The sequence below is a fragment of the Amblyraja radiata genome, chromosome 7, assembly GCF_010909765.2.
Source record: "Amblyraja radiata isolate CabotCenter1 chromosome 7, sAmbRad1.1.pri, whole genome shotgun sequence".
Classification (NCBI taxonomy): domain Eukaryota; kingdom Metazoa; phylum Chordata; class Chondrichthyes; order Rajiformes; family Rajidae; genus Amblyraja; species Amblyraja radiata.
The window spans coordinates 86,349,898-86,372,488 of NC_045962.1; the positions used below are offsets into that span (position 1 = coordinate 86,349,898).

The following is a 22,591-nucleotide window of genomic DNA, read 5'->3' on the forward strand; positions in this document are numbered from 1 at the left end:
GGCTTTATTGTCGACGTCGGCGGTGAGATCAGAGAGTGAAGCGGCGGCGGCTGGAGGGCGGGAGGGCGGGAGCAGAGAGCCGACACCGCGGCAGGTAGGGGTGGGGGGGGGGGGGAGTGGGTGGGGGAAGGGGAGGGTGGGGGTGGGGGATGGGTTAGTAGAGTGAGGGGGAGGGGGAGGGGGAGGAGAGGGGGAAGGGGAGAGGGGAGGAGGGATGGGGAGAGGGGGATGGGGGGAGGGAAGGGGAGAGGGATGAGGGGAGAGGGAAGGGGATGGGGGAGGGGAGAGGGGGAAGAGGAGGAGGGGAGGAGGGATGGGGAGAGGGGGAAGAGGAGGAGGGGAGGAGGGATGGGGAGTGGGGGAAGGGGAAGGGGGGGAGGGATGGGGAGAGGGGGAAGGGGAAGGGGGGGAGGGATGGGGAGAGGGGGAAGGGGAGAGGGAGATGAGGGGAGAGGGAGATGAGGGGGGGAGTGGGTGAGGGAGGGGCAGAGGGAGGGAGAGGGGGATAGAGAGAGAGGAGAGGGGGATAGAGAAAGAGGAGGGGGGAGAGAGGGAGGGAGGGTGGTAAAGGGGTAGAGTGAGGGGGTGAAGGGGGAAGAGAGAGGAGGGGGAGGGGGACGGAGAGAGGGATGGTGTAGACTGATGGGGGGGGAGAAAGGGTTGGGGGAGGGGTGAGAGGGGGAGGGAGAGATGGAGAGGGAGGGGGAGAGAGAGTGGGGGAGGGGGGGGGAGAGAGGGTTGGGGAGAGTGAGGAGTGGGCAGAGGTACGGGGAGAGGAAAAGGAGGATTGAGGGAGGGGATGGGGAGGGAGGGGGAGAGAGGGATCAGGGAGAGGGAGATGGGGAAAGGGAGCGGGCTAGAGGGAGAAAGGAGAGGGGAGAGATGAGATGGATGGGGAGAGGAGCTGCCTGTCCCTTTTTCGCACAGAGTGGTGAGTCTGGAATTCTCTGCCTCAGAGGGCGGTGGAGGCCGGTTCTCTGGGTACTTTCAAGAGAGAGCTAGATAGAGCTCTTAAAGATAGCGGAGTCGGGATATGGGAAGAAGGCAGGAACGGGGTACTGATTGGGGATGATCAGCCACGATCACATTGAAACATAGAAACATAGAAAATAGGTGCAGGAGTAGGCCATTCGGCCCTTCGAGCCTGCACCGCCATTCAATATGATCATGGCTGATCATCCAACTCAGTATCCTGTACCTGCCTTCTCTCCATACCCCCTGATCCCTTTAGCCACAAGGGCCACATCTAACTCCCTCTTAAATATAGCCAATGAACTGGCCTCAGCTACAATCACATTGAATGGCGGTGCTGGCTCGAAAGGCCGAATGGCCTACTCCTGCACCCTATTGTTTATTGTCTATTGAGAGGGGAGAGAGACGAGAGGGATAGGGAGAGGAGGGGAGTGAAGGACGGAAAGGGGGCGAAGGGACTAAGCAGTCAACATAACACACCCCTCCCCCCTCCTCCCACCTCCCCAGCGTTCTGACCCGAAACGTCACCCATCCTTTTTCTCCAGAGATGCTGCCTGACCCGCTGAGTTACTCCGGCACTTTGTGTCTGTCTTTAGTGCAGTTTAACATGAGGGCCTAACTTTTCTGAATCCCTACTTGCGATGGCATGCGTGCCCAATGGCACCTTCAACACCCAGCCCGCCTGTATTGCCACTTTCACCAATCGATGGATTGAACCCCAAGGTCCCTGCGTTCAGCAGAGTCAAGAGTGTTTTATTGTCATACAGTCCCGAAACGGAACAATGAAATTCTTAGAAGATAGACACAAAAAGCTGGAGTAACCCAGCGGGACAGGCAGCATCTACGCAGAGAAGGAATGGGTGACATTTCGTGACGAGACCCTTCTTCAGACTTATTTTCAGGTTCTTACATGTAGCAGCATAACAGATATGTAAACGTAGCACTCTGTGGAACCCATAAAAAACTGTTAAGAAAGTTCAGATTTACTAGGATGTTGCCAGGTCCAGAGGGTGTGAGCTACAGGGAGTGGTTGAGTAGGCTGGGACTCTATTCCCTGGAGCGCAGGAGGATTAGGGATGATCTTATAGAGGTGTATAAAATCATGTGAGGAATAGATATCGGGGAGATGCACAGAGTCTCTTGCCCAGAGTAGGGGAATCGAGGACCAGAGGACATGGGTTTCAGGTGAAGGGGAAAAGATTTAATGGGAATCTGAGGGGTAACTTTTCCACACAAAGGGTGGCGTGTGTAAGGAACAAGCTGCCAGAGGAGGTAGTTGAGGCTGGGACTATCCCAATGTTTAAGTAGCAGTTAGACAGGTAGTTTGACAGGACAGGTTTGGAGGGATATGGACCAAATGCGGGCAGGTGGGACTAGTGTAGCTGGGACATGTTGGCCGGTGTGGGCAAGTTGGGCTGAAGGGCTTGTTTCCACACTGTATCACTCTGTGACTGTGTGTATGTATATACACCTACACAGTCTGAAGAAGAGTCTCAACCCGAAACGTCACTCATTCCTTCTCCCCAGAGATGCTGCCTGTCCCGCTGAGTTACTCCAGCATTTGTGTCTATACACATACACAGATATATATATATACGCGCACACATATAAACACCTTTTAGATAAATTAATTATATATACACACATGTACATGCATATATATATATATTTTTTTTCTTTGTACAATTATATATATATAATATATATAATAATTGTATAAAAACAATGCTTTAAGTCTATTTAGCTAGGAGCTTATTTGGGGTTCGTAGAGTTTAATAGGCTGATGGCCGTGGGGAAGAGGCTGTTCCTGAACCTGGACGTTACAGTTTTCAGGCTCCTGTACCTTCTTCCCGATGACAGGAGTAAAACGAAAGCGTGGCCAGGGTGGTGTGGGTCTCTGATGATGCTGGCTTCTGTTTTGAGGCAGAGATTCATCAACGTTTCTTCGCACCGGTGATTCTTTGTGTGGGAGGAATCCGGAGCACCCGGAGAAAGCCCACGCGGTCACAGTGAGAGCGTGCAAACTCCGAACAGACAGCACCGGGAGTCAGGATTGAACCCGGGTCTCTGGCGCTGTGAGGCCGCAACTCTACCCCTGCTCAGAAAACCAGCCAACATAATCAAAGACTTGTCTCACCCCGGTCAACCCGTCTTCTCCCTGCTCCCATTTCTCACTGAAAGCGCGCACCACCAGACTCAGGAACAGCTACTTCCCCTCTGTTATCAGGCCTCTGAACGGCCCTTCCATAAGCTAGGGTACTGTCTGATTCACCTCTACCCCATTGTGGACATTGGACTTTGTCTGTGGAACTGATGCGCTACAATGCTGAGAACTATATTCTGCACTCTGCAATTTCCCCTTTGCTCTACCTATTGGACTTGAGTTTGACGGCTGTATTTATGTGTAGTATTATCTGATATGTTTGGACAGTTCGCAGAACAAAGCTTTACACTGTACCTCGGTACACGTGACAATAATAAACTTCATCCTAAACCCGAAGGGCCTGTTTCCACGCTGTATCTCTAAACCAGGGGGTCGGCAACCCACGGCCCCCGGGCCGAATGCGGCCCGTAACCTGAAATCATCTGGCCCGCATGCTTTTTTTTCCGTAGTCATCCGGCCTGCAGACTTCCTTAGTCGCCGGTACCTCCTGGGACCGAGACCGCCGCCGCGCCCAGGCGCGGTGACGCAAGGACACTAGGCGGCCTGTGCTGGCGGACGCAATTGCGGGGCCGAGCGCCGAGCTCGGGTTGTACCTGCGCACGGCCGCGCACCTTCTGTGTCTGGGCTTCACTGTCGGGATCGGGGTTGTCAATAGGCCGGGGACGAGTGAGTGTGAGTATTTGAGCCTCCGCCTTCAGAACAGAGCCAAGGCAATGGTTCGTAGGTGTGCCATGTTGGCGAGCCCCTGTAACTAGGGACGCCATGTTGGTGAGCGCCCGTAACTACGGACGCCATGTTGGTGAGTGCCCGTAACTAGGGACGCCATATTGGTGAGCGCCCGTAACTAGGGACGCCATGTTGGTGAGCGCCTGTAACTACGGACGCCATGTTGGTGAGCGCCCGTAACTAAGGGCGCCATGTTGGTGAGCGCCCGTAACTAGGGACGCCATGTTGGTGAGCGCCCGTAACTACGGACGCCATGTTGGTGAGCGCCCGTAACTAGGGGCGCCATGTTGGTGAGCGCCCGTAACTAGGGGCGCCATGTTGGTGAGCGCACGTAACTAGGGACGCCATGTTGGTGAGCGCCCATAACTAGGGACGCCATGTTGGTGAGCGCCCGTAACTAGGGACGCCATGTTGGTGAGCGGCCATAACTAGGGGCCAGCGTTCCGGGTGGTGTCCTCGAAGGGGCGGGATCTAAGTGAACACGTGATTTGATGCCTGCCATCTGGGGTGGGATCCATGTTTACACGTGATAGATGTGGCCCGCCATCCCCTCACAGACATGCGTCCCGGCCCCTATACAGAACAAGGTTGCCCACCCCTGATCTAAACGCTAAAATGAATTCTAAACAAATAGATTGAGTGGTAAAGAAGGCATATGGTGTGCTTGCCTGAACCCTTGTTGTGAATCTGTGGAATTTTCTGCCACAGAAGGCAGTGGAGGCCAATCCACTGGATGTTTTCAAGAGAGGGTTAGATTTAACTCTTCGGGCTAACGGAATCAGTGGATATGGGGGTGAAAGCAGTACCGGGGGGGACTGATTGTGGATGATCAGCCATGATCATATTGAATGGTGGTGCAGGCTCAAAAGGCACAATAGACAATAGGTGCAGGAGTAGGCCATTTGGCTCTTCGAGCCAGCACCGCCATTTAATGTGATCATGGCTGATCATCCCCAATCAGTACTCCATTCCTGCCTTCTCCCCATATCCCCTGACTCCGCTATTTAGCTCTCTCTTGAAAGCATCCAGAGAACCTGCCTCCACCGCCCTCTGAGGCAGAGAATTCCACACTCAGCACTCTCTGTGAGGAAAAAGTGTTTCCTCGTCTCCGTTCTAAATGGCTTACGCCTTATTCTTGATATTCTTGGGTGATATTGAATGGCTGTGCTGGCTCGAAGGGCCGAATGGCCTTCTCCTGCACCTATTTTCTATGTTTCTATGAAACCTTGCCTGCCCAGTTTCTCCATGAAAACACGCTGTGTTTTTCTCAAGACCCCCCGAGGATCTAAGGAATGAAGTACACATCTTGACTCCAGTGGATGCAGGGCTGCCCTGTCTAACCTTTCCCTCTCAGGCAGCCCTGGTGTTCCTGGTATGGTATAGAAAGGAACTGCAGATGCTGGTTTATCCCTGTGTAGACTTGGTGATCATTTCGCTGAACACTTAGGTTCAGCCCAGCGTGGCTTATGCCAAGTCTTTGGAGTGACCCGGGATTCTGACCCGAAACGTCACTGACCTCTTCCTTTTCAGCAGAGATGCTGCCTGATCCGCTGAGTTACACCAGAATGCTGTGTCTATCTTCCTCTGTCCCTTCCCTTCATTGACCTACCGGCCTGCCGGTGTGTGGTGAGGGCCACTAGCCAGGGTGCCAGGGATCAGTGTAGGAAGGAACTGCAGATGCTGGTTTATAACGAAGATAGACACAAAATGCTGGAGTAACTCAGCGGGCCAGGCAGCATCTCTGGGGAGAAGGAATGGGTGACGTTTCGGGTCAAGACCGTTCTTCAGACTGAGAATCAGGGGAGGGGGAGATACAGAGATAAGGAAGTGTAAGGTGTGAGAACAAGGCATCAAAGGGGATGGAGATCAAGGAAATACAGAGATAAAGTGTAAGGTGTGAGACAGTCACATTGGCGCAGCGGTAGAGTTGCTGCCTTACAGCGAATGCAGTGCCAGAGACCCAGGTTCGATCCCGATTACGGGTGCTGTCTGTACGGAGTTTGCACGTTCTCCCCGTGACCTGCGTGGGTTTTCTCCGAGGTCTTCGGTTTCCTCCCACACTCCAAAGACGTGCGGGTTTGTAGGTTAATTGGCTTGGTAAATGTAGAAATTGTCCCTAGTGTGTGTGTAGTGTGCGGGGATCGCTGGTCGGCACGGACCCGGTGGGCCGAAGGGCCTGTTTCCGCGCTGTATCTCTAAACTAAACTAAATATCACATCTATTTGCTACTTGGTATTTATTAAACTTTTACTTTTCTTTCTCTGCCCCCTTTGTGTACCATGTTTACATATTCACATATTCTGTTGTGCTGCAGCAAGTAAGAATTTCATTGTCCCATTCGGGACATATGACAATAAAACACTCTTGACTTAAGAGGGTGGCGATCATTGATTTCCTCCACCCACTTTGATGTCTCGTTCTCACACCTTACACTTCCTTATCTCTGTATCTCCCCCTCCCCTGACTCTCAGTCCAAAGAAAGGTCTCGACCCGAAACGTCACCCATTCCTTCTCTCCACAGATGCTGCCTGACCCGCTGAGTTACTCCAGCACTCTGTGAAACGTCACCTATCCATGTTCTCCACAGATGCTGCCTGACCCGCTGAGTTACTCCAGCACTCTGTGAAACATCACCTATCCATGTTCTCCAGTGATGCTGCCTGTCCCGCTGAGTTACTCCAGCGTTTTCTGCCAGGGATAAGACAATAGACAATAGGTGCAGGAGTAGGCCATTCAGCCCTTCGAGCCAGCACCGCCATTCATTGTGATCATGGCTGATCATCCACAATCAGTACATTAACACTATCCTACACCCACTAGGGACAATTTTTACATTTACACCAAGCCAATTAACCCGCAAACCTGCACGCCTTTGGAGTGTGGGAGAAAACCGGAGATCTCGGAGAAAACCCGTGCATGTCATGGGGAGAACGTGCAAACTCCGTACAGACAGCACCCGTAGTCGGGATCGAACCCGGGTCTCTGGCGCTGCATTCGCTGTAAGGCAGCAACTCAACCGCTGCGCCACCGTGATCTCTTTGTCTGAGACACGAAGGGCAGGGAAACAAGAACTAGAGAGCCTAGGTTAAAGGTGAGAGGTTATGCAGCCTTGGCCAGGCCACCAGCATTATAAAGTTGAAATCTTCAAGTTCCCAGGAGTAGATATCATAGAAACATAGATACATAGAAAAATAGGCGCAGGAGTAGGCCATTTGGCCCTTCGAGCCAGCACCGCCATTCAATATGATCATGGCTGATCATCTATAATCAGTACCCCGTTCCGGCTTTTTCCCCATATCCCTTGATTCCGTTAGCCTTAAGAGCTAAATCTCTCTCTCTCTCTTGAAAACATCCAGTGAATTGGCCTCCACTGCCCTCTGTGGCAGAGAATTCCTCAGATTCACAACTCTGGGTGAAAAAGTTTTTCCTCGTCTCAGTCCTAAATGGCCTACCCCTTATTCTTAAACTGTGACTTCTGGTTCTGGACTCCCCCAACATCGGGAAAAATGTTCCTGCATCTAGCCTGTCCAAACCTTAATGAATTGTATATGTTTTGACGAGATCTCCTCTCATCCTCCTAAATTCCATTGAATACAAGCCCACTCGACCCGTACTTTCATCATATGTCAGTTGCACCATCCCAGGAATTAACCTGGTGAACCTACGCTGCACTGCCTCAATGGCAATAATGTCTTTCCTCAAATTAGGGGACCAAAATTGCACACAATACTCTAGGTGTGATCTCATCAGGGCCCTGTACATCTGCAGTAGGACCTCCTTGTTCCTAAACTCAAATTATCTCGCAATGAAGGCAAACATGCCATTAGCTTTCTTCACTGCCTTCACCAGCAACTTGTCCTGGACCACCCATATTGAAGCAACGACCAAGACTTGGATGGAGTGGATAAGGAGAGGATGTTTCCACTGGTGGGAGAGTTTAGGATTAGAGGTCATAGCCTCAGAATTAAAGGACGTTCATTTAGGAAGGAGACGAGGAGAAATGTCTAGTCAGAAGGTGATGATTCTGTGGAATTCTTTGCCACAGAAGGCTGTGGAGGCTGCCAGAGTTATTTTTAAGGCAGAGATAGATAGATTCTTGATTAGTACAGTTGTCAGTGGTTATGGGGAGAAGGCAGGAGAATGGGGTTAGGAGGGAGAGATAGATCAGCCATGATTGAATGGCGGAGTAGACTTGATGGGCTGAATGGCTTAATTCTACTCCTATTCCATATGACCTTCAGAGAGCACACCAACGCCTCTCCTTCCTTAGAAGGCTCAGGAAGTTCGGCATGTCCCCCACAACTCTCACCAACTTCCACAGAGGCGCCGCAGAAAGCATTTGATCACACTGCATCGCAGCACGGTTTGGGAACAGCTCCATCCAAGACCACAAGCAATTGAAGAGAATTTTGGACGCAGCCCAGACCATCGCACAAACCAACCTCCCTTCCATTGATTCCACCTACCTGACCACAGATAGACACAAAAATCTGGAGTAACTCAGCGGATCAGACAGCATTTCTGGAGAAAAGGAATAGGTGACGTTTCAGGTCGAGACCCTTCAGAGCCGCTGAGCCACTCCGGCCTTTTGTGTCTATCTTCGGTTTAAACCATTACCAGCAGTTCCTTCCTACACATACCTGACTCCGGGTGCTGTCTGTACGGAGTTTGCACGTTCTCCCTGTGAACGCGTAGTCTTTCTCTGGATGCTCTGGTTTTTCCTCCCACACTCCAAAGACGTACAAGTTTGTAAGTTAATTGACTTCGGTAAAGGTTGTAAATTGCCCCTAGTGTGTAGGATAGTGCTGGTGTAAGGGGGGATCGCTGGTCATCGCGGACTCGGTTGGCCGACGGGCCTGATTCCACGCTGTATCTCTAAAGAGCCTGTCCCACCTGGTGATTTTTTTTTCGGCGACTGCCGGCGTCATTGACCGAAGTATCAGGGTCGGCGAAAGATTTTGAACATTTCAAAATCCAGCGGCGACAAAACAAATGTTGCGACACTTGAGGAGACGCCATGTTGCGACAACACGGCGCCACGCCGCATCACGCCGCGACTTTTTCGGTGATCTGATACGTCAGTCAATGATGCCGGCAGTCGCCGAAAAAATCATCACCAAGTGGGACAGGCCCTTAAAGTGTAACGTTAGGAGAGGACCTTGCCATAGAGGGAGTCCATAGAGGGAGTACAGAGAAGGTTCACCAGACTGATTCCTGGGATGTCAGGACTTTCATATGAAGAAAGACTGGATAGACTCGGCTTGTACTCGCTAGAATTTAGAAGATTGAGGGGGGATCTTATAGAAACTTACAAAATTCTTAAGGGGGTTGGACAGGCTAGATGCAGGAAGATTATTCCCGATGTTGGGGAAGTCCAGAACAAGGGGTCACAGTTTAAGGATAAGGTGGAAATCTTTTAGGACCGAGATGAGAAAAACATTTTTCACACAGAGAGTGCTGAATCTGTGGAATTCTCTGCCACAGAAGGTAGTTGAGGCCACAGTTCATTGGCTATATTTAAGAGGGAGTTAGATGTGGCCCTTGTGGCTAAAGGGATCAGGAGGTATGGAGAGAAGGCAGGTACAGGATACTGAGTTGGATGATCAGCCATGATCATATTGAATGGTGGTGCAGGCTCGACGGGCCGAATGGCCTACTCCTGCACCTATTTTCTATGTTTCTATGTTTCTATTACCTGACGTGTGTTGTCTTTTTGTTTCTCAGCAAGGCGGCAGCTGTGGTGGAAATGGTGGACTACTACAATACTTTGGGGATCCCTCGCAGTTCTTCTCCAGAAGACATTAAGAAAGCGTAAGTGTCAACCTTATCTTTCTCCCCCAGATGCCGACTGGCCATCTCCGGCAGCGCAGATGCTTCTGAAGTGCGTGCGATAACAATGTGTTTCCATTGACGCACGTCAATGACCCCTTTATGATCCTCATAGAGTCAGGGTGTCTTACAGCTGGGAACCAGGCCCCATCAGCCCAACTTGCCCACACTGACCAACATGCCCTGGATCTGGATCTGGATCTAGATGTAGTACGCTGAAAATCTCTAGGTAGAGCAGCACTCAGCACTGCACGATTTTATACTGGGCAAAATTTTTTTTTTGTTTACATTTTACAAGCCTATTAATCAAGCCAATTTAACCTTCAAACCTATCTACACCAGTCCTACCTGTGTGCGTTTCACCCATATCCTTCCACACCTGTCCGCTTCGTGTATCCATCTAATTGTCTCTTAACATAGAAAATAGGTGCAGGAGTAGGCCATTCGGCCCATCGAGCCTGCACCGCCATTTAATATGATCGTGGCTGATCATCCAACTCAGTATCCTGTACCTGCCTTCTCTCCATACCCCCTGATCCATTTAGCCACAAGGGTCACATCTAACTCCCTTAAACGTTGCAATAGTCCCTGTCCTCAACTATCTCCCCTGGCAAGCTTGCTCCCGATGTTGGGGAAGTCCAGGACAAGGGGTCACAGCTTAAGGATAAGGGGGAAATCCTTTAAAACCGAGATGAGAAGAACTTTTTTCACACAGAGAGTGGTGAATCTCTGGAACTCCCTGCCACAGAGGGTAGTCGAGGCCAGTTCATTGGCTATATTTAAGAGGGAGTTAGATGTGGCCCTTGTGGCTAAGGGGATCAGAGGGTATGGAGAGAAGGCAGGTATGGGATACTGAGTTGGATGATCAGCCATGATCATATTGAATGGCGGTGCAGGCTCGAAGGGCCGAATGGCCTACTCCTGCACCTAATTTCTATGTTTCTATGTTTCTATGTTTCCATACATCCACCACCCTTGTGTCGCCTGGGCAGCTTACATCCCAGCGTTATGAATATTAATTTCTCTAGCTTCAAGTAACCCTCTCTCTCTCTCTGTCCCTCCCCCACCCTAGCTCGCCGGCTAGTTTCACTGCCCTGGTTACTGTCGCTGTTTACACGCCTTGTTGTCACTTTCTGGCTTGTTATGCGAGCCCCACCCTGGTCACGTCCTCCCTCTTCTCCCCTCTCCCATCGGGTGAAAGATATAGAAAGGTATCAAGTGAAATGCGCACCAACAAATTCAGGGACAGTTTCATCCCAACTGTTGGTCTCCGGGGAGGAAGCGGCCGCTCCAGACATTCCCAAGCCGCTGAGGAGTGTTCACCCGACGCCGGAGTTCCATCTTCCCGGCAAGAGGGCCTGAAAACATCGGGCCGCCGTTGTGGTGACTCAAATAGGCCCCGACCTCGGGTAGAAGAAGGGTGAGGGGGGATCTTATAGAAACATATAAAATTATAAAAGGACTGGACAAGCTAGATGCAGGAAAAAATGTTCCCAATGTTGGGCGAGTCCAGAACCAGGGGGCCACACAGTCTTAGAATAAAGGGGAGGTTATTTAAGACTTTTTCACCCAGAGAGTTGTGAATTTATGGAATTCCCTGCCACAAAGGGCAGTGGAGGCCAAGTCACTGGATGGATTTAAGAGAGAGTTAGATAGAGCTCTAGGGGCTAGTGGAGTCAAGGGATATGGGGAGAAGGCAGGCACGGGTTATTGATTGGGGACGATCAGCCATGATCACAATGAATGGCGGTGCTGGCTCAAAGGGCCGAATGGCCTCCTCCTGCACCTTTTTTCTATGTTTCTATGACTAGGAGGAGGAGGACTGGACTTTTTGGTGCCTTTCCCTCACAGTGGAAAGTGTTGATTCTGCTGATGGGGGGGACGTTCATGTTGAATTCTATAGTTTATTGTGTCTTTTTTTTCTCTTATTTTATATGGATGTATAGTAATCTAATTTCTTCTCTGTAAAGCACTTTGGCTTCAACGTGATTTGATTTAAAAGTGCTATATAAATAAAAATTACTTACTTTATAATTGTTATCACAGGCAACTGAATCATCCTACCACAACCAGAGAGTGGTCCTAAACTACTATCTACCTCATTGGTGACCCTAGGACTATCTATGATCGGAGTTTAGTGGCTTTATCTTGCATTAAATGTTATTCCCTGACAGGCACGGAAATCATTATCAAAATATGGGGGGGGGGCGGGGGACACACAATTTCTTGGCGGCCGCACGCGCATACGCACACACACGCGAGGCTTCGGCCGTGGGCCCTGTGGACGGTAACATCGGGAACTGACCTGGTTGGTGACCGACTCCCAACTCCAGCAACGGCAGCTTCGTCCGCCCCGAATCGTGGGGCTTGAATCGGCCCGTTCACGGGGCCTATCATCGGCCGGCGGGGGCTTCAACATCGGGAGCCTCCATTGCCTCGATGCAACAGTTTGATTTTAAGCCGCACCGGGCGATGAAAGGCCCTGCGAACGGGCCGATTCAGCCCTTAGAAAGCGTCTGGATTACAAAACATGGGGTGGGGGGGATTGTCCCCCACCTCTCAAAGCAGGAGGGGGGGGGAACGTGCCCCCCTCCGTTCCCCCCATGATTTCCGCCCATGTTCCCTGATCATGTGTCTGTACACTGTAAATGGATCGATTATAATCATGTATTGTTTTTCCGCTGATTGGAAACTTTTCACTGCACCTCGGTACACGTGACAATAAACTACACTCATCCCCTCCGCCAACAACAAACCATTGTACATTTCCTTGACCAGCATCGCGTTTGATCTGTTGTCTTCATACCTTGCCCTTCCATACCCCTAGTCTCCCCCTCCCCTGACTCTCAGTCTGAAGAAAGGTCTGGACCCGAAACGTCAATGGGGACCCGATGGGGCTAGTGGAGTCAAGGGATATGGGGAGAAGGCAGGCACGGGTTATTGGTAGGGGACGATCAGCCATGATCACGATGAATGGCGGTGCTGGCTCGAAGGGCCGAATGGCTTCCTCCTGCACCTATTTTCTATGTCACCTATTCCTTCTCTCCAGAGGTGCTGCCTGACCCGCTGAGTTACTCCAGCGTTTTGTGTCTCATCTTCCTTTCTTTGCTCCCTTCCCTCTCAGTTACCGGAAGCTGGCTCTGCGATGGCACCCTGACAAGAACCCAGATAACAAGGATGTGGCAGAGCACAAGTTCAAGGAGATAGCGGAGGCGTATGAAGTGCTATCAGACAGTAAGTTTGACACTGAGTTAGACCTTGTCTGTTGATCGTTCGGGGTTTAATGGAGTTTAATGCAAGATGGTTGAGGAGTGATTTTATTGAGGTGCATAGAATCATGAGGGGAATCATCATCGGCGGTCACTGAAAACGAGTGCGACAGTCCTCTCATGGAGGAGGCCTGTGCGTGACTTTGTTTAACGTGGGGAGACTGGTCCACGGTCAATAAACAATAGGTGCAGGAGTAGGCCATTCGGCCCTTCGAGCCAGCACCGCCATTCAATGTGATCATGGCTGATCATCCCCAATCAGTACCCCGTTCCTGCCTTCTCCCCATATCCCCTGACTCCGCTATTTTCAAGAGCCCTATCTAGCTCTCTCTTGAAAGTGGCCAGGGAACCGGCCTCCACCGCCCTCTGAGGCAGAGAATTCCACAGACCTTGACAGATCTGGGTCAGGATCCAGTGGCATGGAGTCCAAGACGACCGGAGACCCTTTTCTGCCGCAGCCTTCATCCGCCTTCCCAGCCGTTGTGACGTTAGCTCCACTAAGGTCAGCCATCGTCCTCCGCCTGTTCCACTATTGAGGTCTTGGTTGGATTGCTCTTTGTCAGGGACCTCCCCCTCGACCTCACCGCCATGGGTGGCCCTACCAGGAGCACAGCTCCAGACGGCATCGCTCTCAGGATCTCAGGTCCACACAAGCTTCTCCACCACGACAAGGTGACCATCCACGGAGAGGTATGAGGGGAGTCGATAGGGTTGGACGCACAGTGTCTTTGGCCCAAAGTAGGGGAATCAAGAACTGGAGGGAAAATAAAAGATGTTTCCCCACTGCGGCACGGTGGAGCAGTGCTGGAGTCGCTGCCTCACAGCGCCAGACACCCCGGGTTCCATCCTGATCTCGGGCGCTGTCTGTGCGGAGTTTGTACATTCTCCCCGTGAGTTGCGTGGGTTTTCTCCGGGCGCTCCGGTTTCCTCCCACATTCCCAAGACGTGCAGGTTTGTGGGTTAATTGGCTGCTGTAAATTGTCCCTCGTGTACAGGATAGAACTAATGTACGGGGTGATTGGCGGTAGGCACGGGCTCGGTGGGCCAAAGGGCCTGTTTCCACACTATATATAAATAAAGTAAACGTAAGTAAAGCTATGCCTGTTCTCATGCATTCAGCGCTGCCTAAATGATGTGCTTAGTTTTATTAAATCTCTCCCTTGTAGGAAATAAACGAGACATTTATGACAAGTATGGAAAAGACGGATTAGTTGGACCAGGTAAGAAAGCATAGTGTGCTGGGTTACTTCAAGAGTCAAGAGTGTTTTATTGGCATATGGCCCAGATAGAACAATGACATTCTTGCTTGCAGCAGCACAACAAGCTTGTTGGCTGCAACCTTCCCCCCCCATTGACGAAGGGCCAGGAAGCGAGCAGGTAAGATCATCTCTGACCCCTCTCACCCTGGCCACAAACTCTTTGAATCACTTCCCTCTGGAAGGCGACTCCGGACTGTCAAAGCTGCCACAGCCAGACATAAAAACAGCTTTTTATTTCCACGAGTAGTAGCTCTACTCAATAACCAAAAATCTGTAGCCTCCTTTTGCTCTGGTATTTTGTTTCATTCACCTGGTTAAACTTTAATGTTTTATTCTTAACGTTTTTATGTGTCATTCTTAATTGGTCACTGTATGTCGTGTTGTTACTTGCGAGCGGAGCACCACGGCAAATTCCTTGTATGTGAACATACTTGGCCAATAACCTTATTCATTCATTCATTCATTATGTAAACATAGTACACTGTAAACAGTATAATAAAGGAGAAAAAAAGTTCAGTATGTGTGTGTATATATACACACACACACACATATACTCTATATTTACACGCACACATAAAAAACAGACAGACAATAATAACAATAATAGGGGAGAAGGCAGGAACGGGGTACTGATTGGGGATGATCAGCCATGATCACATTGAATGGCGGTGCTGGCTCAAAGGGCCAAATGGCCTACTCCTGCATCTATTGTCTATTGTCTATAGTCTGTTGTAGTTCAGAGCTTATTAGAGGTTGTAGTGTTTAATAACCTAATGGCTTTCGGGAAGAAGCTGTTCCTGAACCTGGACGTTACAGTTTTCAGGCTCCTGTACCTTCCTCTAGCCTGGTATGGGAACTGTTCTGCCCAAGACCGCAAGAGGTTTCAGAGAGTGGAGGATGTGGCCTAGTCCATCACACAGACCACACTTCCCACCATTGTAGATGTGGCCCAGTCCATCACACAGACCACACTCCCCACCATTGTAGATGTGGCCCAGTCCATCACACAGACCACACTCCCCACCATTGTAGATGTGGCCCAATCCATCACACAGACCACACTCCCCACCATTGTAGATGTAGCCCAGTCCATCACACAGACCACACTCCCCACCATTGTAGATGTAGCCCAGTCCCACACAGACCACACTCCCCACCATTGTAGATGTAGCCCAGTCCATCACACAGACCACACTCCCCACCATTGTAGATGTAGCCCAGTCCATCACACAGACCACACTCCCCACCATTGTAGATGTAGCCCAGTCCCACACAGACCACACTCCCCACCATCGACTCCATCTACACTTCACGCTGCCTCGGGAAAGCAGCCAACACATAATGAAAGACTTGTCCCACCTTATTATGAATTGATTACTGTTTAGTTTATTGTCAGGTGTTACCTAGGTACGGTGAAAAGCTTGTTTGTTGCGTGCTAACCAGTCAGCGGAAAGACTAGACATAATTACAATCGAGCCGTCCACAGTGTACAATAACATTTCATGCAAGATAAAGTTCAGTAAGGAGGTGAGCTCCCAGCCCATTAGCAGTCAAAATAACACGAGAACTCCAATCATTCTCAGAGATCGAGTGTGTGTTATTAGGTTTAAGGTGAGGGGGAAAGAATTAATAGGAACATGAGCGGCAACTTTTTTCTACACAGAGGGTTTAATTTAATTTAGTTTAGTTCACTGCATTGTAGCATCAAGAATATTTTTGTTTAGTTCATTGTTGCCATGTGTACCGAGGTAGACAATAGACAATAGGTGCAGGAGTAGGCCCTTCGGCCCTTCGAGCCAGCACCCGCCATTCAATGTGATCATGGCTGATCATCCCCAATCAGTACCCCGTTCCTGCCTTCTCCCCATATACCCTGACTCCGCTATATTTAAGAGCCCTATCTAGCTCTCTCTTGAAAGCATCCAGAGAACCTGCCTCCACTGCCCTCAGAGGCAGAGAATTCCACAGACTCACCACTCTCTGTGAGAAAAAGTGTTTCCTCGTCTCCGTTCTAAATGGCTTACTCCTTATTCTTAAACTGTGGCCCCTGGTTCTGGACTCCCCCAACATCGGGAACATGTTTCCTGCCTCTAGCGTGTCCAAACCCTTCACAATCTTATATGTTTCAATGAGATCTGCTCTCGTCCTTCTAAACTCCAGAGTGTACAAGCCCAGCTGCTCCATTCTCTCAGAGGTACAGTGATAAGCTTTTCATTGCATGCTAACCAGTCAGCGGAAAGACTGTACATGATTACAATCAAGCCGTCCCGTGCTCAGATACGTGATAAAGGAAATAATGTTTAGCGCAAGATAAAATCCAGTTAAGTCTGATTAAAGATAGTTCGAGAGTCTCCAATGAGGAAGATGGAAGGTCAGGACCGCTCTCTAGTTGGTGAGTGGATGGTTCTATGTTATCCCACTTTCGCGTCCCACACATCAGGGGCGATTTACAGAAGCCAATTAACCTGCAAACCTGCACGCCTTTGGAATGTGGGAGGAAACCGGAGCACCCGGAGAAAACACACGTGGTCACGGGGAGAACATACAAACTCCGCACAGACAGCACCCGGCAGTTCATTATTGGTGGCGCCGCGGTAGAGTTGCCTTACAACACCAGGGACCCGGTTTGGATCCTGACTACGGGTGCTGCCTGCACGGAGTTTGTACGTTCTACCCGTGACCTGCTTGGAGTTTTCTCTGAAACCTCCAGTTTCCTCCCACACTCCAAAGATGTACGGGTTGGTAGGTGAATTGGCTTGGTATAATAAAATGTCAAAATTGTCCATAGTCAATAGACAATAGGTGCAGGAGTAGGCCATTCGGCCCTTCGAGCCAGCACCGCCATTCAATGTGATCATGGCTGATCATCCCCAATCAGTACCCCGTTCCTGCCTTCTCCCCATATCCCCTGACTCCACTATTTTTAAGAGCCCTATCTAGCTCTCTCTTGAAAGCATCCAGAGAACCGGCCTCCACCGCCCTCTGAGGCAGAGAATTCCACAGACTCACCACTCTCTGTGAGAAAAAGTGTGTGTAGGACAGTGTTAATGTGTGGAGATTGTTGGTCGGTGCGGATTCGATGGGCCGAAGGGCCTGTTTCTGTGCTGTATCTCTAACCGAAAGTAAACTAAATATTATGACCATATTATCCTGTCTTGCAACATATATTGATTAGGACTATTATAACCTGTGATTTTTGACATGCATTCTCATCGCCGTCTGCTTTATTCTTCACCAGGTGGCAGACCGCCCAGAATGGGCACAGAGTTTCCAGATTTTATCTTCTCGTTCCGTAGCCCTGACGAAGTATTTAGGGAGTTCTTTGGCGGACGAGATCCTTTCGCAGAGTTGTTTGGTGAGCGTGTGCTGCCTTTGTCTTTCGTACGATACGATATAATACGATAGTCCTTGCTTTCTCCCTCCTTCCCCTCCCCTTCCCAGCTCTCCCACAGCCCACTGTCTCCTTTCTTCTTCCCGCCCCCACCCCCCACCCACCTCCACATCAGTCTCGTCCCGAATCGTCACCTATTCCTTCGCTCCATAGATGCTGCCTCACCCGCTGAGTTTCTCCAGCATTTTTGTCAACGTTATTAATCCCAGGAGGGAAATTGATCTGCAACGATCATAAACACAACCAGATACATGAACCATGAAATTAAAGTGACGAGTGGAAAGGATTGGGGGAGGGGAGTCAGTCTCAGTCTACCCCACGACAGAAGGGGGAGGAGTTGTACAGTTTGATAGCCACAGGGAAGAAGGATCTCCTGTGGCGTTCTGTGCTGCATCTTGGTGGAACCAGTCTGACGCTGAAGGTGCTCCTCAGGTTGACCAGTGTGTCACGGAGGGGGTGAGCTGTATTGTCCAAGATGCTCCACAGTTTGAGGAGCATCCTCCCCTCCAAGACCAACCTATATAACCATATAACCATTACAGCACGGAAACAGGCCATCTCGGCCCTTCTAGTCCGTGCCGAACACTTATTCTCCCCTAGTCCCATCTACCTGCACTCAGACCAGAACCCTCCATTCCTTTCCCGTCCATATACCTATCCAATTTATTTTTAAATGATAAAATCGAACCTGCCTCCACCATTTCCACTGGAAGCTCATTCCACACAGCTACCACTCTCTGAGTAAAGAAGTTCCCCCTCATGTTACCCCTAAACTTCTGTCCCTTAATTCTCGTCATGTCCTCTTGTTTGAATCTTCCCTACTCTCAATGGGAAAAGCTTATCCACGTCAACTCTGTCTATCCCTCTCATCATTTTAAAGACCTCAATCAAGTCCCCCCTTAACCTTCTGCGCTCCAAAGAATAAAGACCTAACTTGTTCAACCTTTCTCTGTAACTTAGTTGCTGAAACCCAGGCAACATTCTAGTAAATCTCCTCTGTACTCTCTCTATTTTGTTGACATGCTTCCTATAATTAGGCGACCAAAATTGTACCCCATACTCCAGAATTGGCCTCACCAATGCCTTGTACAATTTTAACATTACATACCAACTTCTATACTCAACTAGACTAAGTGGGACCCGTTGGGTCCCAGCATCACACGGGAGGGCTGGTCACTAACACAACATTCCACCTCTCCACCAATTCCAATACTGCTCGCCAGTGGGGGGGGGGCTGTCTGTTGCGCTAGTATGGGTGTTGTGGGCTGTGAAGGTACTGGTTTCCAGAGGGCTAGTATAGACATTGTGGGCCGTATGGATGCTTAGGCAGGCACCCAACTGTTGCAACGATTTTAAATGCCAAGCCAAGGCAAACAATTGGGCTGCAGACACCCGACAACCAAAATTTATTTTGTGAACACAAACTTGTCAAAAAAGGCGAGGCAAACAATTGGGCTGCAGACACCCGACAACCAAAATTCATCTTGTGAACACAAACTTTTTAAAAAGGGCTGCAGCCACTTTACAGCCGCATCGAGGGGACTCACCGTGGAGTAGATGTGCGTTCAGTGTTATTCGCAGCTCAGAGAGCCGTGACCCTCTCGCTTCCTGGTCTGGCGGAGACTGAGGGAGGCACGACACTTCCTGGTTTTATAGTCCCTCCCCTGCCGCCAGCGGGGGCAGCAGAGAGAACGGGGAATTTTGTAAAAACATTAATATCTCTCTCATTTTTCATCGACGGAAAAAATCCTCCGCACTCATATGGTGGAGGGGGGCTCTGAGCGAGGTGGCCAAAAATGACGGCCGTAGGTGGCGGCGTTCTCTCGGAAATCGCAGCACAGTCGGCCAAAAGCGGTCAAGATCAGAGATTTAGTAATATAGATGCTCTGATTTATAAAGGCCAGCACACCAAAAGCTTTCTTTACCACCCTATCTACATGAGATTCCACCTTCAGGGAACTGGCCACAGTTATTCCTAGATCCCTCTGTTCAACTGCATTCCTCAACTCACTACCATTTACCATGTACGTCCTATTTTGATTTGTCCTGCCAAGATGTAGCACCTCACACTTATCAGCATTAAACTCCATCTGCCATCTTTCAGCCCACTCTTCCAAATGGCCTAAATCTCTCTGTAGACTTTGAAAATTTACTTCATTATCCACAACACCACCTATCTTCATATATCATCTGCATACTTACTAATCCAATTTACCACACCATCATCCAGATCATTGATGTACATGACAAACAACAGTGGACCCAACACAGATCCCTGTGGCACCCCATTAGTCACTGGCCTCCAACCTGACAAATAGCCATCCACCATTACTCTCTGGCATCTCTCATTCAGCCACTGTTGAATCCATCTTGCTACTCCACCATTAATACCCAACAATTGAACCTTCTTAACCAACCTTCCATGAGGAACCTTGTCAAAGGCCTTACTGAAGTCCATATAGACAACATCCACTGCTTTACCCTCATCAATTTCCCGAGTAACCTCTTCAAAAAATTCAAGAAGTTTAGTCAAACATGACCTTCCAGGCCCAAATCCATGTTGACTGTTCCTAATCAGACCCTGTTTATCCAGATGCTTATATATATTATCTCTAAGTATCCTTTCCATTAATTTGCCCACCACTGACGTCAAACTAACAGGTCTATAATTGCTAGGTTTACTTTTAGAACCCTTTTTAAACAATGGAATAACATGCGCAGTACGCCAATCCTCCGGCACTATTCCCGTTTCTAATGACAATTGAAATGTTTCTGTCATAGCCCCTGCTATTTCTACACTAACTTCCCTCAATGTCCTAGGGAATATCCTGTCAGGACCTGGAGACTTATCCACTTTTATATTTTTCAAAAGTGTCAGTACTTCCTCTTCTTTGAATCTCATAGTTTCCATAGCTACTCTACATGTTTCCTTTACCTCACATAATTCAATATCCTTCTCCTTGGTGAATACCGAAGAAAAGAAATTGTTCAATATCTCCCCCATCTCTTTTGGCTCTGCAGATAACTGTCCACTCTGACTCTCTAATGGACCAATTTTATCCCTAGTTATCCTTTTGCTATTAATATAGCTGTAGCAACCCTTTGGATTTACTTTCACCTTACTTGCCAAAGCAACCTCATATCTTTTAGCTTTTCTAATTTCTTTCTTAAGATTCTTTTTACATTCTTTATACTCCTCAAGCACCTCATTTATTCCATGCTGCCTATAATTATTGTAGATCTCTCTCTTTTTCCGAACTGTGTCCAATTTCCTTTGAAAACCAGGGCTCTTTCCAATTTTTACTATTTCATTTCAACCGAACAGGGACATAAAGATTCTGTACACTTAAAATGTCACCTTTAAATGTACTCCATTTCTCCTCCACATCCTTCCCATCAAACAAAATGTCCCAGTTCACTCCTTTTAAATCCTTTCGCATCTCCTCAAAGTTAGCCTTTCTCCAATCAAAAATCTCAACCCTAGGTCCAGTTCTGACCCTCTCCATAATTATATTGAAACTAATGGTATTGTGATCACTGGACCCGAAGTGCTCCCCAACACATACCTCCGCCACCTGACCTGTCTCATTTCCTAACAGAAGGTCCAGCACTGCCCCTTCTCTAGTAGGTACCTCTATGTATTGCTGCAAAAAACTATCCTGCACACATTTTACAAACTCCAAACCATCCAGCCCATTTACAGAATGTGTTTCCCAGTCTATGTGTGGAAAATTGAAATCTCCCACAATCACTACCTTGTACTTACTACTAATATCTGCTATCTCCTTACATATTTGCTCTTCCAATTCTCGCTCCCCATTTGGTGGTCTATAATACACCCCTATAAGTGTTGCTACCCTTTTCCCATTTCTCAGTTCCACCCAAATAGCCTCCCTAGACGAGCCCTCTAATCTATCCTGCCAACGCACTGCTGTAATATCTTCCCTGATAAGCAATGCAACACCTCCACCTCTTGCCCCTCCAATTCTATCACACCTGAAGCAACGAAATCCTGGAATATTTAGTTTCCAATCACAGCCCTCCTGCAACCATGTTTCACTGATCGCCACAACATCATACTTCCAGGTGTCAATCCAGGCTCTAAACTCATCCACCTTTCTTGCAATGCTCCTAGCATTAAAATATACACATTTAAGAAACCCACATTTAAGAAACATTCTCTGTTTGTCTTTTTCTTCTTTCTCCCCTACATGTTGGGTCCGAGTGCTACCCTTCACTGCCTCCTGCCTCACACACTGACTACTAGCTTTCCCAATTTGAGTCCCTCCCCCCAACCGTTCTAGTTTAAAGTCTCCGCAGTAGCCTTTGCAAATCTCCCCGCCAGGATATTGGTCCCCCTCGAGTTCAAGTGCAACCCGTCCTTTTTGTACAGGTCCCACCTTCCACAAAAGAGGTCCCAATGATTCATAAACATGAATCCATACCCACTGCACCAGTCCCTCATCCACTCATTTATCCTCCACCTCGCTCCATTCCTACTCTCACTGTCGCGTGGCACAGGCAGTAATCCCGAGATTGTTACCTTTGCGGTCCTTCTTTTTAACTCTCCTCCTAACTCCCTAAATTCTCCTTTCTCCTTTTCACTGTCAAGTCTTCTAATGTTTTTGCAGATTCCCCGCTTGAAAGGGATTTGATTTATCTACCCCGAAATGATGAACTGGATTCACTCAGACCAAACACTTCTTTTCCACCTTTTATTTTCTCCTCCTTTTATTTTGGCAGATTAGTCTTTAGCAGTTTTTAGCAGTTTTAGTCTTTACCAGTTTTGGTCTTTATCAGTTTTGGTCTTTATCAGGTGAAAAACCTTTAGACACAAAGGCAAAAAATATGCACATTACTGTAACCAAATATAAATAACAGAAAATTACATGTATCTAACATTCCAACTCATAGCAGCCATTTTGTTTTTTAAATAATTTTCACACTTCATTAAATGAAAAATACAAATAATGCCCACTAC

The 22,591-nt window shown here is 48.8% G+C and overlaps 1 protein-coding gene across 2 annotated transcripts in view; it reads left to right on the top strand.

Annotated features, from left to right (window-relative positions):
• dnajb2 (DnaJ heat shock protein family (Hsp40) member B2) overlaps positions 1 to 22,591 on the top strand; it is a 53,764-nt gene continuing 31,173 nt past the window's right edge. For both annotated transcript variants that reach the window (XM_033024909.1, XM_033024910.1), the window contains exons 1-5: positions 1 to 94; positions 9,587 to 9,673; positions 12,816 to 12,925; positions 14,127 to 14,180; positions 17,458 to 17,574. In XM_033024909.1, the coding sequence (XP_032880800.1) occupies positions 9,609 to 9,673; positions 12,816 to 12,925; positions 14,127 to 14,180; positions 17,458 to 17,574 (346 nt within the window). In that variant the 5' untranslated portion in view covers positions 1 to 94; positions 9,587 to 9,608. The remainder of the gene's footprint in view (positions 95 to 9,586; positions 9,674 to 12,815; positions 12,926 to 14,126; positions 14,181 to 17,457; positions 17,575 to 22,591) is intronic.